Source organism: Salvelinus namaycush, chromosome 2 (assembly GCF_016432855.1).
Source record: "Salvelinus namaycush isolate Seneca chromosome 2, SaNama_1.0, whole genome shotgun sequence".
NCBI classification, from domain to species: Eukaryota; Metazoa; Chordata; class Actinopteri; order Salmoniformes; family Salmonidae; genus Salvelinus; species Salvelinus namaycush.
In genome coordinates, this window is record NC_052308.1 from 35,181,206 (window position 1) to 35,197,424 (window position 16,219).

At 40.5% G+C, this 16,219-nt stretch overlaps 1 protein-coding gene across 1 annotated transcript in view; it reads right to left on the reverse strand.

Annotated features, from left to right (window-relative positions):
• Positions 1–12,202, reverse strand: part of LOC120025653 (growth/differentiation factor 11-like) — a 51,110-nt gene extending 38,908 nt beyond the window's left edge. The window contains exon 1 of the mRNA XM_038970202.1: positions 11,788–12,202. Within this exon, the coding sequence (XP_038826130.1) occupies positions 11,788–12,202 (415 nt within the window). The remainder of the gene's footprint in view (positions 1–11,787) is intronic.
• Positions 12,203–16,219: the final 4,017 nt, after the last annotated feature.

Here is a 16,219-nt window from a genome sequence, read left to right on the forward strand (position 1 = left end):
GTATCGTACAACTTTATGATGCTCCACATGAGTCTCATTCTATGTAAACGGGTTCAAAATGTACTAAAGCTCGACAATTGCTCATGTTTTCACCACCTCTCCATTCTCTGACATAGACCATAGGCAATACTTGTTCAAAAAACGATTAATTGGAATCATTTTCCACAATGGTGAGCGAGCTGCAAGCCTGCAACAGCAGTCAAGATCTCATGCCTGGCAAGAACAATGATGCATCCCTCAGAGGACCAAAGGCTGAACTTGCTTTGAGGGTTGTCAATAGCAACTGACACTGTGATTTTCATTACCATGGGCCACAGTTGTTTTGGTAGCAGATATTCAAGAATAGGTCATTCATCACAAAGTAGGCCTATGTGCAGAACGAGGATCATTCATGAAAGTTCAGCTACAAAGAAGTTTGGTGAGTAAAATGGACGATTAATTAACGGAAGGGACAATCTATTAACCCTAATGGATATGGACAATTGAAAGTAATTTCTTGACGTTTTAACAACTCCTTATTTGAAGAAGGAACCAATAAACATCATATGAACGGCACAGACACTTATTTATCTCTGACAATAATAAGCAACTGTAAAAATCCTCTCACATGCATTTGGCGCTCACAAAATGGCAGTTAAACTGGTTAAGTTAATTATGCCACAAAAAGAGAGGGCACAATGTCGGGCTGTATGACCATTACTTTTAATTTGTATGTTGAGTCTACAAGACCAGACTGCAACCTGGTCAACCTGGGGTAGATGGAGCATAGTAAACATTAAATCCATGACACTCCAATTTTATGATATGTTACATTTCGTATGGTATGTATTCATTTGTGGATGTCCATAATCCATTTCCTATGATATGCAGGGCCGGCTGGAGTCACTAAGCGAGATTTGGTTGGGGGGGGGCACCATGCGGGCAATCTTGACGACATAGAGACAAATTTAAGTTTTAAAGTTAATTTGCTGCAGTTCTATACATTTTGCCATCAGACAGAGAGAACATTTAGCAATTTTATAACACATTTCATGCAATTCTACAAATTTTGCCATAGGGCTGGGAGACATTTGTGCAGTTTTAAGCAAGTTTTTTGCAGTTCTACATGTTTTGCCATGGGGCGGAGAGAGCCATAAGCGACCTCTTATGTTGCTTATGCCTGGAGATACCCTGATGATATGTTACCAATTACAATTAGTATGATACAGTTCCTTAAAACTGATTTTACTGTCTTAATGGTCTACGATATACACAAAATACTCTGTAATGTCAAAGTGGAATACAAATTCTAACATTGGTAAAAAAAAACTTAAAGGAAAAAAAAATAAAGGAATATGTCAAATCAAACTTTATTTGACACATGCGCTGAACATGTGTAGACCTTACCGTGAAATGCTTTACAAGCCCTTAACCAACAGTGCAGTTCAAGAAAGAGTTAAGAAAATATTTACCAAATAAACTAAAGTAAAAAATTATAAAAAGTAACACAATAAAATAACAATAACGAGGCTATATATATATATATATATATATATATATACAGGGGGTACCGGGGTGTGTCAATGTAAATAATCCGGTGGCCATGTCTTGATTAGATAAGTATTCAACCCCCTTATTCAATATATTTTAGAATCACCTTTGGCAGCGATTACAGCTGTGAGTCTTCCTGGGTAAGTGGCTGGAACTGAATTAATGGAATCACATCAATTGATAACATTCCACTTATTCTGATCCAGCCATTACCACGAGCCCGTCCTTCCCAATTATGGTGCCACCAATCTCCTGTGGAGTTAACCTCTAACGAGCCTCAACCCCGGATCCGGGATCACCCCCCCCCCCCCCCCACACTGATTAGCATCGCTAGCATAGCGTCACAATTAAATAGTAGCATCTAAATATCATTAAATCACAAGTCCAAGACACCTAATGAAAGATACAGATCTTGTGAATAAAGCCACCATTTCAGATTTTTAAAATGTTTTACAGGGAAGACACAATATGTAAATCTATTAGCTAAACACGTTAGCAAAAGACACCATTTTTCTTTGTCCACCATTTTTTCTCTCCACCAGTAGCTATCACCAATTCGGCTAAACTAAGATATTGATAGCCACTAACCAAGAAAAAACCTCATCAGATGACAGTCTGATAACATATTTATGGTATAGGATAGGTTTTGTTAGAAAAATGTGCATATTTCAGGTATAAATCATAGTTTGCCATTGCAGCCACCATCACAAATCTCACCAAAGCGACTAGAATTACTACAGAGAGCAACTTGTATTACCAATTTACTCATCATAAAACATTTCTTAAAAATACACAGCACATAGCAATGGAAAGACACAGATCTTGTGAATTCAGACAACATTTCAGATTTTCTAAGTGTTTTACGGCGAAAACACAATAAATCGTTATATTAGCATACCACATATGCAAACGTTACCCCAGCATGAATTCAAGCCAAAGAGAGCGATATCGTTATCATCGCCAAAATATATTAATTTTTTCACTAACCTTCTCAGAATTCTTCCGATGACACTCCTGTAACATCATATTACAACATACATATAGAGTTTGTTCGAAAATGTGCATATTTAGCCATAAAAAAACGTGGTTATACAATGAAAATAGTAGCAAAACAAGCCTGAAAATGTCGGTCGCCATCTTTGAGTGATCTAGTTTAATCAATAGCTAATCATATACTTGACTAAAAAATACAGGGTTGACAGGAATCGAAAGACAAATTAGTTCTTAATGCAATCGCTGATTTACATTTTTTAAATTATCCTTACTTTTCAATACAGGTTGCGCCAAGCGAAGCTATACAAAACAAAATGGCGGCATAAGCGTTTAACATTTTTCGACAGAAACACGATTTATCATCATAAATTGTTCTTACTGTGAGCTGTTCTTCCATCAGAATCTTGGGCAAAGAATCCTTTCTTGGGTCTAATCGTCTTTTGGTCGAAAGCTGTCCTCTTGCCATGTGGAAATGCCCACTAACGTTCGGCATGAACTGGAAACGTGCCCAGCGGTTCAAAGTGTCTCAGAAATAAATGCCTCAAAATCGCACTAAACGGATATAAATTGCTATAAAACGGTTTAAATTAACTACCTTATGATGTTTTTAACACCTCTAACGAGTAAAAACATGACCAGAGAAATATTACTGGCTAAACAAAAGCTTGGAAGGAGGCGAGTCCGACGTCCTTCGTGCGCCAGGCGCAGGCAGCAAAGGGAAGCTACTTCCGGTATTTGCTGTTTTATACAGCCCCTGATTGCGCAATCGACTCCATTCAAAGCGTCATCACGTACTGACATCCAGGGGAAGACGTAAGAAGTGTCTGTTTCTCCATAGCATTTACAGGGACCTTTAAACTGACTCCAGATCAGGGGCCAAGATGTCTGAAATCTGACTCCCTATCATGAAAAGTGCTGTAGATTGAGTTCTGTTTCACTCAGAGACAAAATTCCAACGGCTATAGAAACTAGAGAGTGTTTTCTATCCAATAATAATAATAATATGCATATTGTACGAGCAAGAATTGAGTAGGAAGCCGTTTAATCTGTAAAGCAAATTATGCTAATGCGAAACAGCACCCCCTATAGTGGCAAGAAGTTATTAAGTGACTAGTGTTCCATTTATTAACTTTTACCGCCTCAGAAACCCGGATCCGGGAGCACCCCCCCCCCCCCCCCCCCCCCCCCCACTGACTAGCATAGCTAGCATAGCGTCACAAGTAAATTGTAGCTTCTAAATATCATTAAATCACAAGTCCAAGACACCAGATGAAAGATACACTTCTTGTGAATCTAGCCACCATTTCTGATTTTTAAAATGTTTTACAGGGAAGACACAATATGTAAATCTATTAGCTAACCACGTTAGCAAAAGACACCATTTTTTTTACTCCACTATTTTTCCACTCCATCACCAGCTATCACCAATTCGACCAAATAAAGAAATAAATAGCCACTAACCAAGAAAAAACCTCATCAGATGACAGTCTGATAACATATTTATTGTATAGCATAGGTTTTGTTAGAAAAATGTGCATATTTCAGGTATAAATCATAGTTTGCAATTGCAGCCACCATCACAAATCTCCCCAAAGCGACTAGAATTACTACAGAGAGCAACGTGTATTACAAATTTACTCATCATAAAACATTTCTTAAAAATACACAGCTCACAGCAATGGAAAGACACAGATCTTGTGAATTCAGACAATATTTCAGATTTTCAAAGTGTCTTACAGCGAAAACACAATAAATCGTTATATTAGCATACCACATTTGCAAACGTTACCCGAGCATTGATTCAAGGCAAAATGAGCTATAGCGTTATCATCACCAAAATACATTAATTTTTTCACTAACCTTCTCAGAATTCTTCCGATGACACTCCTGTAACATCATATTACACAATCCATATAGAGTTTGATCGAAAATGTGCATATTTAGCGGCACAAATCGTGCTTACACAATGGAAATAGTGTCCAACTACTCAAGCAATCTGCCCGGCGCCATCTTGAAAATACAACAATTTTTATCGAAAACTATTCATAAACTTGACTAAAAAAATACAGGTTGGACATGAAATGAAAGATGCATTAGTTATTAATGCAACCGCTGAGTTAGATTTTTAAAATTAACGTTACTAGACATACAGTGTGCGTTACAGCCAGACTAGTGCCGCAATAATGGCGTCACTAGTCGCCATTATTGAGTTTACATTTTTCCACATAAAAACGGAATAACATCATAAATAGCTCTTACTTTTCGACGAGCTTCCATCAGAATCTTGGCCAAGTGGTCCTTTGTCCAAAAGAATCGTTGCTTAGTTGTAAAACGTTGCATTCAACTTCTGATATAGCAGCTAACAATAGCTAACAATAGCTATTTTGCCCCAACGTGTCCAAATCCTCAAGACGCAATACTGAGGAAATTCCGAAAAATAGCAATATACTCGCATAATCTGATATAACTCGGTTTAAAATAGCTTTGTTATGATGTTTCTAACACCTATATCGAATTAAATTACAGACGGATACATCTAAGGTTGATAACTGAGCGTTTGAAAATGGCATCCTGAGGTCCTTCTCTGCGTAATGGTCAGCGTCGAAAAGAAGGCGCACCTCACTCCTTGGCCTTTTATAAACTCTGAGAGCTACGTAGAAAGCCCATTCCACTTCTCATTGGTTACTGACATCCAGGGGAAGGCGGGTGCAGTTCATGTCGTTCCATAGGATACACACAGACCTTTAAAACTGATCTGAGACCAGAGCTTCGCTCTCAGACCTTCGCAGTACCTGTCATGGATTTCGCTGTAGAAAGAGTTCTGGGTCACCCACAGACATAATTCCAACGGTTTATGAAACTAGAGAGTGTTTTCTATCCAATAGAATTAATAATATGCATATTGTACGAGCAAGAATTGAGTACGAGGCAGTTTAATTTGGCAACACCCAGAAAAAAAAAATGCTAACTGCTCCCCCTATTGACAAAAGGTTAACCTTTTCACTTGCGAGTTCCAAATATCTCTAACGGTCGGCCCAGCATGAGTTGTTTTATGCACGTGATGTCAGAATGCACTCACTGTTCCAAAATGTGATTGTTATGTAACAGGACAGTTAACACGCGCTGCCTGCTAATTATCTATAGGCTGTTTCAACTTGTCAATTTCAAATTATTTTCTAACAAGTTGTATTTTCTAACAACAGTTTGAATTGAAGTGTGTTCCGCCTCCTCATTAATTCACATAGAAGTAGCCTATTTCAGTGTTGCGGACAATTATGTTTGAGGCTTTATTGAGCCGGACAAACTTCCCCCTTCGAGGAGAGCCCTTCCCCATTTTTTTCGCACATCAAGTATGTGTAACAGATGTAACTTTACGTCGTCCCCTCGCCCCGACACGGGCGCGAACCTCTGCACACATCAACAACGGTTGCCCACGAAGCATCGTTACCCATCGCTCCACAAAGGCCGCGGCCCTTGCAGAGCAAGGGGAAACCCTACTTAAGTCTCAGAGCAAGTGACGTAACTGATTGAAATGCTACTAGCGCGTACCCGCTAACTAGCTAGCCATTTCACATCCGTTACACTCACCCCCCTTTCAACCTCATCCTTTTCCGCAGCAACCAGTGATCTGGGTCAACAGCATCAATGTAACAGTATAACTTTAGTACATCCCCTCGCCCCGACACGGGCGCGAACCAGGGACCCTCTGCACACATCAACAACTGACACCCACGAAGCGTCGTTACCCATCGCTCCACAAAAGCCACGGCCCTTGCAGAGCAAGGGGAAACCCTACTTAAGTCTCAGAGCAAGTGATGTAACTGATTGAAATGCTACTAGCGCGTACCCGCTAACTAGCTAGCCATTTCACATCCGTTACATATGCAGACATTTGCACAGTCTTGCTGGCATATTTTCCGGCTAGCGCTCTCATTGCCTCCATTGTTGTTTTCCTTACAAATAATAACTTAGGACATGTGTGCCTTCTTTTCTGTATATCATGTTGTCGTTTCTACTGTAGCATACAGTACCTACTTGTTTGGTATGTATGAATGTTTGGAGCATAATGTATTTACAGTTGTATTCACGTTTTCAAGTATTGGTGATAAATAATGCATTCCGATTATTGCATAGATGTGTGTAAAATACTTGTTTGGTATTGTGTTGTACTGATTATAATGAGTTAATGCTAATCTATTTGCCAGCTATGTGTGGCACCATGTTTGTTGATATTATGCAATGTTTCGGAGGACGCATGACTCGACCTTCGCCTCTCCCGAGCCCGTTGGGGAGTTGCAGCGATGATACAAGATTGTAATTGGATCGCGATTGGATATCACAAAATTGGGGAGAAAAAGGGGGTAAAATACAAAAAAATAAAAATGATTAAAGGCTGACCCTTCTACCTCCGAAGGGAGTTTACAGCTGTTATCGTGACTGCTGTATACATTCCACCTCAGGACAAGAAAAAGAACAAGCTGGTGCTTAATGAACTAGGCTCTAAAAAAGCAGGAAACCCTACACCCAGAGGCTGCCTTGCTGGTTGCCTGCAATTTTAATTTGGCTTCACTAAGACATGTGATGCCCAACTTCCATCAACACGTCTCCAACGCCACTAGGGCCAATAAAGTCCTAGACCACTGCAATTCTATCCACAAGCAAACATACAAGGCCCTCACTCGTCTGCCATTCGGCAAATCAGATGATGACTTCGTACTCTTGCTTCCTGTTTACAAGCAGAAGCTGAAACAGGAAGTACCCACGATTAGTTCCGTTGAGAAATGGTCACCAGAATCAGAGGGTATGTTTCAGGACTGCTTTGCTAGCGCTGATCGGAATATGTTTTGAGACTCCGCCGATAACCACCTCCGTCACCGGCTTCAATCGAAAATGCATTGGCGACGTTGTACCCACGGTGAGGGTTCGCTGCTTCCCCAATCAAATGCCCTGGATTTACACTGAGGTTGGCGCTAAACTAAAGAGCTATCATAAACAACCCTGATGCTACGGCCGAAGACAGGAATAAGTTCAAGAAGGCCCGCTATGACCTCCCCAGAGTCATCAAACAAAGAAAAGGACAATATAGGAATAATGTGGAATCATATTACACAGGCTCTGACACCTGCCTCATGTGGCAGGGCCTACAGTCTATTACGGATTACAAAGAAAGACCCAACTGTGATCTGCTCAACGATGCCTCTCTATCTGACAAATTCAAAGCATTTTATGCACGCTTGGACAACAACAACATTGAGCCGGGTGTTAGGGCCGTCACCGACCCAGAGGACTGGGTGATCTTGCTCTCCGAGGCTGACGTGAGAAGGGTCTTTAATCAAGTCAACACCCGCAAGGCCGATATTCCAAGACGCGTTCTCAGAGCATGCGCAGAACAGCTGGCAGGCATATTCACAGTCATTTTCAACCTCTCCTTGTCCCAGTCTGTAATCCCCACATGTTTTAAGATGACCACAATCATGCCTGTTCCTAAGAAATCTAAGGCTTCATGCCACAATGATTACTGCCCTGTAACACTCACTTCTGTAATCATGAAGTGCTTTGAGAGGCTGGTTATAGCACACATTAACTCCACCATCCCAGACACCCTGGACCCACTCCAATTTGCATACCGCCCCAACAGATCCATAGATGACTCAATCTCAATTGCTCTCCACACTGCCCTCACCCACCTAAATAAGAGGAATACCTATGTGAGAATGCTGTACATTGACTACAGCTCAGCATTCAACACCATTATTGCCTCCAAGCTTGTCACCAAGCTTAGGATTCTGGGTCTGAACACCTCCCTCTGCAACTGGATCCTGGACTTGAGGGGCCGACCCCAGGTAGTGAGCGTAGGCAACATCACCTCCACCACGCTGACCCTTAACACAGGGATGTGTGCTTAGTCCCCTCTTGTACTCCCTGTTCACCCACGACACCAACACCATTATCAAGTTCATTGACGACACAACGGTGGTAGGCCTGATTACCAGAAACGATGAGTCAGCCTACAGGGAGCAACAACCTCTCACGCAACGTCAGCAAGACCAAGGAGCTGATCGTGGACTACAGGAAATGGGGGGGGGGGGGTGAGCACGCCTCCATCCCCATCGATGGGGAGGCAGTGGAGAGGATAGACAGCTTCAAGTTCATCGATGTCCTAATCACTAAAGTCTTAAAATGGTCCAAACACACACACACAGTCCAAACACACACACACAACAGTGTCTCTTCCCCCTCAGGAGGTTGAAACAGTTTGGCATGGGCCCGGAAATCCTGAAAAGGTTCTACAGCTGTACCATTGAGAGCATATTAACTAGCTGCATCACTGCTTGGTATGGCAATAGCACCACCCTCGATCGCTACAGAGGGTTGTGCGGACAGCCCAGTACATCACTGGGGCCGAGCTCCCTGCCATTCAGGACCCCTATATTTTCTCTGCTGCCGCACGGCAAAAGATACCAGTGCAAGTCTGACACCAACAGGCTCTTGAACAGCTTCTATCCCCAAGCAATACGACTGATAAATAGCTAACAAAATAGCTACATGGGGCGAGTTTCCCTTGTATCTTTATCAACCTTTTATTTCAGTATTTCATTCTCTATGCACACTCACAGGGCCCAATACACACACACACACAAACACTCACTCACTCACATAATTTTCTCACTCACACATAATATGCACATACATTTATACTGACTCTACACACCCGCACGCACACCCACTCACATGTAACCTGCTGCTACTTTGTTTATCTTATATCCTGTTGCCTAGTCACCTTACCCCTATACATATCTACCTCCATCACTCCAGTATCCCTGCATGTAAATATGGTATTGGAACTGACTTTTTTAATATTTTCCTGTATATAGTATGCTTACTTATTTACTTTATTGTGTATTCCATATTTCTTAAACTTATTTCTTGTGTGCTTTTTTCTAGTAATACATTGTTATTGATTATTGCATTGTTGGGTTTTGAGTGTGCAAGAAAGGCATTTCACTGTACTTTTTTGAATTTGAAACATTCTATTGCGCACAGAGTGAGTCCATGCAACTTACGCAACAAGTCACATATTCAGGCTTGCCATAACAAAGGGGTTGAATACTTATCGACTCAAGACATTTCAGCTTTACATTTTGTATTCATTTGTAAAAATCACAAAAAACATAATTACACTTTGACACTATTGGATATTGTGTGTAGGCCAATGACAAAAAATGTCAATTGAATCAATTTTAAATTCAGGCTGTAACACAACAAAATGTGAAAGAAGTCAAGGGGTCCGAATGCTTTCTGCAGGTACTGTATGCTATGAATTGCAATTCATACAATATGTTATGAATTTGCTAAATGTATGATATGTTACAAATTCCAATTTGTTGTGGCTAACGTTAGCTAAGCTAGGGGTTAGGGTTAGGGTTAAGGTTAAGGTTAGGGTTCGCTTTTGTGCTAAGCAGTTGCAAAGTAGCTAAAAAGTAGTAAGTAGTTGCAAAGTTGCTAATATGCTAAAGTTGTCCATGATGAGATTTGAACACATTCACATTACTGTTTTATGTAACCATACCAAACCCAACCTATCATACTAATTTGGACATCTCGGATTTACATTTACTATGTTACGTCTAGTCTATGAGACCAGGCTGGTATGACAATCGAAGGAGAAGTTAAGGGAACACAAACCTATCTTTGTTCCCTCTTGGGAAAAAAACGGATTATTTGCATGGCTTTTCGTTCCCTTGTGCGGAATACATTATGTGTGTAAATGTTGTTGAACCACGGCGATTCGCCGCGAAAAGGTCACACACTCCCCTCGACCCCAACTGTTTCTCTCGCTTTGTGTCCTCGCAGGGAAAAAACGAGCTGTGCCTATAAACTTCGCATTTAAAAGACAAGTGCGGTCGAGGGGGACTGCTGCATGGGGGAAACAATAGCAGCTTTTTTGGACACACTTTTTCTCACTGCGATGAACAGCAGGGAATCCGGTAGAGACCTCTTATAAAGAACCATAGAGCACAGCTGCTGGGCTCTATAATTTTAGGGAATGTTGGTGTTTTTTTCTCAGTAATAATACGCAAACCTTCCTGTCCACATTTGAACATGTTATTTTATACTTGTTTATAGGTCATATTAGGCCTAAACTGTCCCTCTGCTATTTAAACCATATCATATTGTAGGCTATATTTTGGCCAAGATATGCAAAATAAGGGATAATGTGCAAAGGTTCGGCGCAATACATCTGGCTGCCAAATGCTACATTATCATTACTGATTTATGCACTCCAAACAGACATTGGCATAGCATTCAAAAGTCTGTCATGCGGCTAATGAAAGTCAAATCACAAAACATGACAGAACAACCGGAAATTGCAAATGATCAGTGACCTAATTTGCAAAAAACCGAAACAACGGTTTCAAAACTGCTATGTATAGGAACATGATACAGAGTTATTTAAAAGTATGTTACATGAAGTCTGGCCCTGAAATGATTCGAAACTAAGAAAATATGATATAAATTGGTGTAGACTATAGACTTCCGCGGGCACACCCCATAGATGACCTAGGCTAAATCCGCGCACGACCTGTCAGTACTGGCACTCTAGCAAATAGCACAGCTGTAGCCTAGAAGTCCATCCTCCAAAAAAATCCCTTCTCTTCATGTAGGCCTACATAGAAAGACTGAACAAAATAGTTACATTTATGCGTCATATGAATAATAATAATATGAATAATATTAGCCTAATAATAATCATAATAATATTGGCTTGACCAACTCAAAGTTAATTACTCTGGTGACCTGTCATAGAGTGATGAGGCTCTTTATTGATTTAGTGATTTTTCAAGTTCACACTTAATCCACACAGATATTTTTGACAGCCGTAGCAAACAGCTGACCTTGCATCATTGGGGCGGCAGGTAGCCTGGTGGTTAGAGCGTTTGGCCAGTAACCGAAAGGTTGCTAGATCGAATCCCCGATCTGACAAGGTAAAAATCTGTCGTTATTCCCCTAAGGCGTCATTGTAAATAAGATTTTGCTCTTAACTGACTTGCCTAGTTAAATGAAATAATTTGTCCTATTTAAACGGTTATGTATTTTACTTGATTAAAAAGATGGTCACAAAATCATTCGAAGTAGGCCTATTGATGTTCAAATGTCCAGGATATCCTCTGTCCAAGCATGCCAATAATAATCACAATCGCCACATATTTGACAACGACTTGCTGCTCACTCCTAGCATTGGTTTACAAAGTAATTACTCACGCTCGGAGGCCATAGTGATGACGGACTCCGTAGTGGCGTGATATTCGTCCTCCTCCATAAACTCATCCTGAAAGGACGCGTCTCCCTGGAAATCGTGATGGTCCAGAAGCTGCTGGAGCGGGGGTGCCTTGGGGAGCAGCTGGTTCACTACCTCCCTACTAATGTTAGGAGCCTGCTTGAGCCGCAGCTTGCTCAGGATCTGAGACTTGATGGTCTCCAGCCTCAGGACTTTACTTTGCTCTCGCCAAACGCATGCGGAACATCCATGAGCGCCCGCTTCTTCATCGAGGAGCGAAAGCCCGTCGTCCGTGGGAGTCTCGCTCGTTGGTGGCAAAAAAAGATTAGGCTCGTCACTCCCGGACAGTCCCAGACAAATATAAACCATCAAACACAGCAAAAAGTTATACCTCGGCATGATGATGACTTGTCAGGCTATATAACTTTCTGCTCGCGTTATCCCTTCCTCTACCCTCTCTGAAATGTTGCTTGTCACAACCTGTTTCCTTACCTTGCAAAGGTACCAATGATATGCAACTACTCCAATAGAGTCGCCTCTTAAAATATTTTATTGTAGGACAGCAATAAACCTAGGTAGGTGCGTCCTAGTGGGTTTTCTCTGTACTTTAGCCTATCTACCGATTTGACGCATAACCCGTTTTCATGCTATAGTTGTTTTGGTTGCCTTATCTGATAATAATTAAGTCCATAGGTGCGAATGTTAAGATGTGTCATTGAAAAGTGTGCAAGTACCTCCTAAAAGGGCTCGTTATATATCTCCGCTCCTCTGTGTCGTAATCCGTCTCCATTGGCTAAGATTCCAACAAAAGGCTTTTAGGTCTGTCACCAAGTCAAGAAAAAGAGGGAGCTGGAGGGAGGGAGCAAGGGAGAATGGATTGGAGAGTAGTTTGTCCAGTTTGCATTTTATTACTGTATTGAGATAAGGTTTCAAGTCATTACATGTCATTAGTGGTATGATTTATTTTCTTTATGTTAAGAAACTAGTGTTGGTAAGCAGTGAATATAAATTTCAACCACGACTTATCCTCCCCCTTCTCTTCTCTCACGTTTATTAATATGTCCCTGTTATATATATTGAACAAAAATATAAACAACATGTTTCATGAGCTGAAATAAAAGATTCCAGAAATGTTTCATATGCACAAAATTCTTATTTCTCAGAAATGTTGTGCCGATTATTTTTACATACCTGTTAGTGAGCATTTCTCCTTTGCCAAGATAATCCATCCACCTGACAGGTGTGGCATATCAACAAGCCGATTAAACTGCATGATTATTGCACAAGTGCACCTTGTGTTGGGGACAATAAAAGGCCACTCTAAAATGTGCAGTTTTGTCACCCAACACAATGACACATATGTCTCAAGTTTTGAGGGAGCGTGCAATTGGCATGCTGACTGCAGGAATGTCCACCAGAGCTGTTGCAAGATAATTTAATGTTCATTTCTCTACATAAGCCACCTCCAACATTGTTTTAGAGAATTTGGCAGTATGTCCAACCGGCCTCACAACCGCAGACCATGTGTAACCACGCCAGCCCAGGACCTCCACATGCGGCTTCTTCACCTGCCCAATCTCCTGAGACCAGCCATCCGGTAAGCTGATGAAACTGAGGAGTATTTCTGTCTGTAATAAAGCCCTTTTGTGGGGAAAAAGTTATTCTGATTGGCTGGGCCTGGCTCCCAAGTGGGTGGGCCTATGCCCTCCCAGGCCCACACATGGCTGCGCCCCTGCCCAGTCATGTGAAATCCATAGATTAGGGCCTAATGAATTTATTTCAATTGACTGATTTCCTTGTATGAACTGTAACTCAGTAAAATTGTTGAAATTGTTACATGTTGCATTTATATTTTTGTTCAGTAATATTATTTGTAAAATGAGTCAAATGTATGCATAAAATGATACGTTGAACCTGGCCTGCCCCCATAGAATTGTGAAACTTTCAAACTTGACTCATGAGTGACAGGTTGTCCTAAATGGCAGTGGGATAGCACCTTTGTAATTTAAGAAGTATTATGTTGAAAATAGTGACACTCATTTTGTGTTAGACTACCTCAAGACTTTTAATGCAATGATTTTACATCAAGATGTGCAAATGCAGCATAAATTCTAATATAGACTGTCAAACATCTAGGCCCTGATGATAAAACCATGCATTCCATAAAAGAGTGGGATATGCCAACAAAAGAAAACAATGGAGCAAATGCGTCCCATGACATTTTCAATTGCACCTAACACTTGATTTAAATATATCTATATATCCATAGCGCTCAAGGATTTACATTCCATGAGGGCAACACAACTTTTTCTAAACATGATTTGAAGCTTTAAATAATCTGTTAACAAAGTATTCTATTACATAAAGGCATAAGGGAGTAATATGCTCTTAGTTTTTTTTAATAACCTGGGTAAAATCTCTTGTGAAATTATCAATGTTGGTCAGACAATTTGTGATCTATCACTGACTTTAAAAAAAAACAATTATAAAGATTTGCTCTCATACCTTACCATATTTGTTCAATATGACAATCTATGATTGTTTCAACCGTTATATGCATGGTCAGTGCATTAGTAACAACTGTTCGATTTCAATACAGTAGCTCAATTTGAGTGACAAATGCCTGTTGGTAATGTTTTGTCTTTCTAAACACTATTCCAAACTAGCAATGAAGCAATTAACCAATAAACTAACCACATCGATCAATTAGTCAACCAATCAACCAATCAATCCATATACTCTATCATCATTATTTTAAATTAATCCCTTTTATTATTTCTAAAGTCCTCATCTCCTCAATGAACATTAAAGTTATATCGTTACTCAATCCTGGAATACACAATTGATTATTAATACTTTATTGAGGCCTCTACGTATGTAAAGCCAACTACAATGCACTTGTAAATTAAGTTCATTACCTCTGCCTGCCATAAATACTTCCAGCTATTACATGCTAAATATTCTGAATCAATGTAATTACTTATTTTGAGATTATCTCTGGCTAATTCCTAATGGTAAATATTGTTCCAATTATGGTATTGACTGTCCATCAGTTGAGTAGCCTACCATGTAGTGTACTGCAGAACTAGCTTACTACTGTCACCTACTGGCTGAATATACAGTTGCAGTTTCAGTGAAAAAAAGTTAGATTCAGAAGTTAGTAATATTCCATATGCAAACTTGTCCTTGGTAGAGCACATCTACCAGTAGTCTCCATTAGAATTTAGGATTTCTGACACTTTAAAGAATTCTACGCAATAGCTACTTGGTATGTAATGGTGCCTAGTGGAGCTTGCTTTAATGAATCCTAAAGATTTCAACAAGTAATTGATAGGTTAATACTGTGTAATTACCATTTTACCATGTACCTTCTTAGTAAATACATGGTAATTTCTGCATCTTGCGGCCCATTTTTTTTCTCAAAATGGTATTTGGTCATGTCAAAATGTGTTTATTGGTTTGCATGTGAAAGTAGTAAAGGAGTCAACGGGCCACTGTAGTATGTACATTATGTCACACTTTGAAACCACAGACCCTTTCCTTGTTTCTAGATGCCAACTCAGCACGAATGTGCATGTTGAATCTAGGGTAATCCTATTTTAGAGCAACTGAAATGAGGAAACGGTCGATGGCTGTATTTGATGAAAGTTTTATTATAAAGTATGGATTTCAGTAAACAAAGACAGGCCCGACTTTACACAGGACAAACATTGGTACACGGTAAGGGTTTAAGATTTTACAATTTGACAAGAATCGAATGACAGCGAATCGGAGCTCCAGTCCGCCCATACTTTTCGCCGCACAATTCCCTTGTACTTGTACGTGGAGAGTTGAGTAACTTGGCCACAAGAGGTATGGATGGACCATAACAGTTTAACAGATGCACTCTCCCTGCAACCACAGTAGGCCTAGGCCTAAAACCTGTTTTGTCTGTTCCCCCTCAATCACTAGGCTACACTAACCTACCCAGTGCGCAGGGATTCTTCAAGTGTACCTACCGCCGACAGCGCAACACGAAGCCTTTATGCCTTTATCGTTGGCTTATCGACAGAAATGTTTGGTGATCGACCAGTCGACTGGTTGGTGACCGCTGGCGTAGAAAAGTTGAGGCCAGGGTGTAAAACAAATAGCCCCAAGACTTCACAAGACAACTAAAGGAACACACACAGACATAGGTAATTCCATCCTACATCCCATCAGTTCTGCCTACTCTCAGTAAAGCCTACAGCTTCATATTTTCTATGAATGTGCTCACAGTCCCGACACCTTTCGAAAGCACTAAAATAAGATTCAGTCGTAATTCGTGTATTGCCTATGCTCTGCTATGGACATGTTCGGCAAAGGCTAAGCACATTGCAGCTATTGCATCTCTCAAGTAGGCAAAGTGTTCCCATTTTGAACCATATCATTTGTCTG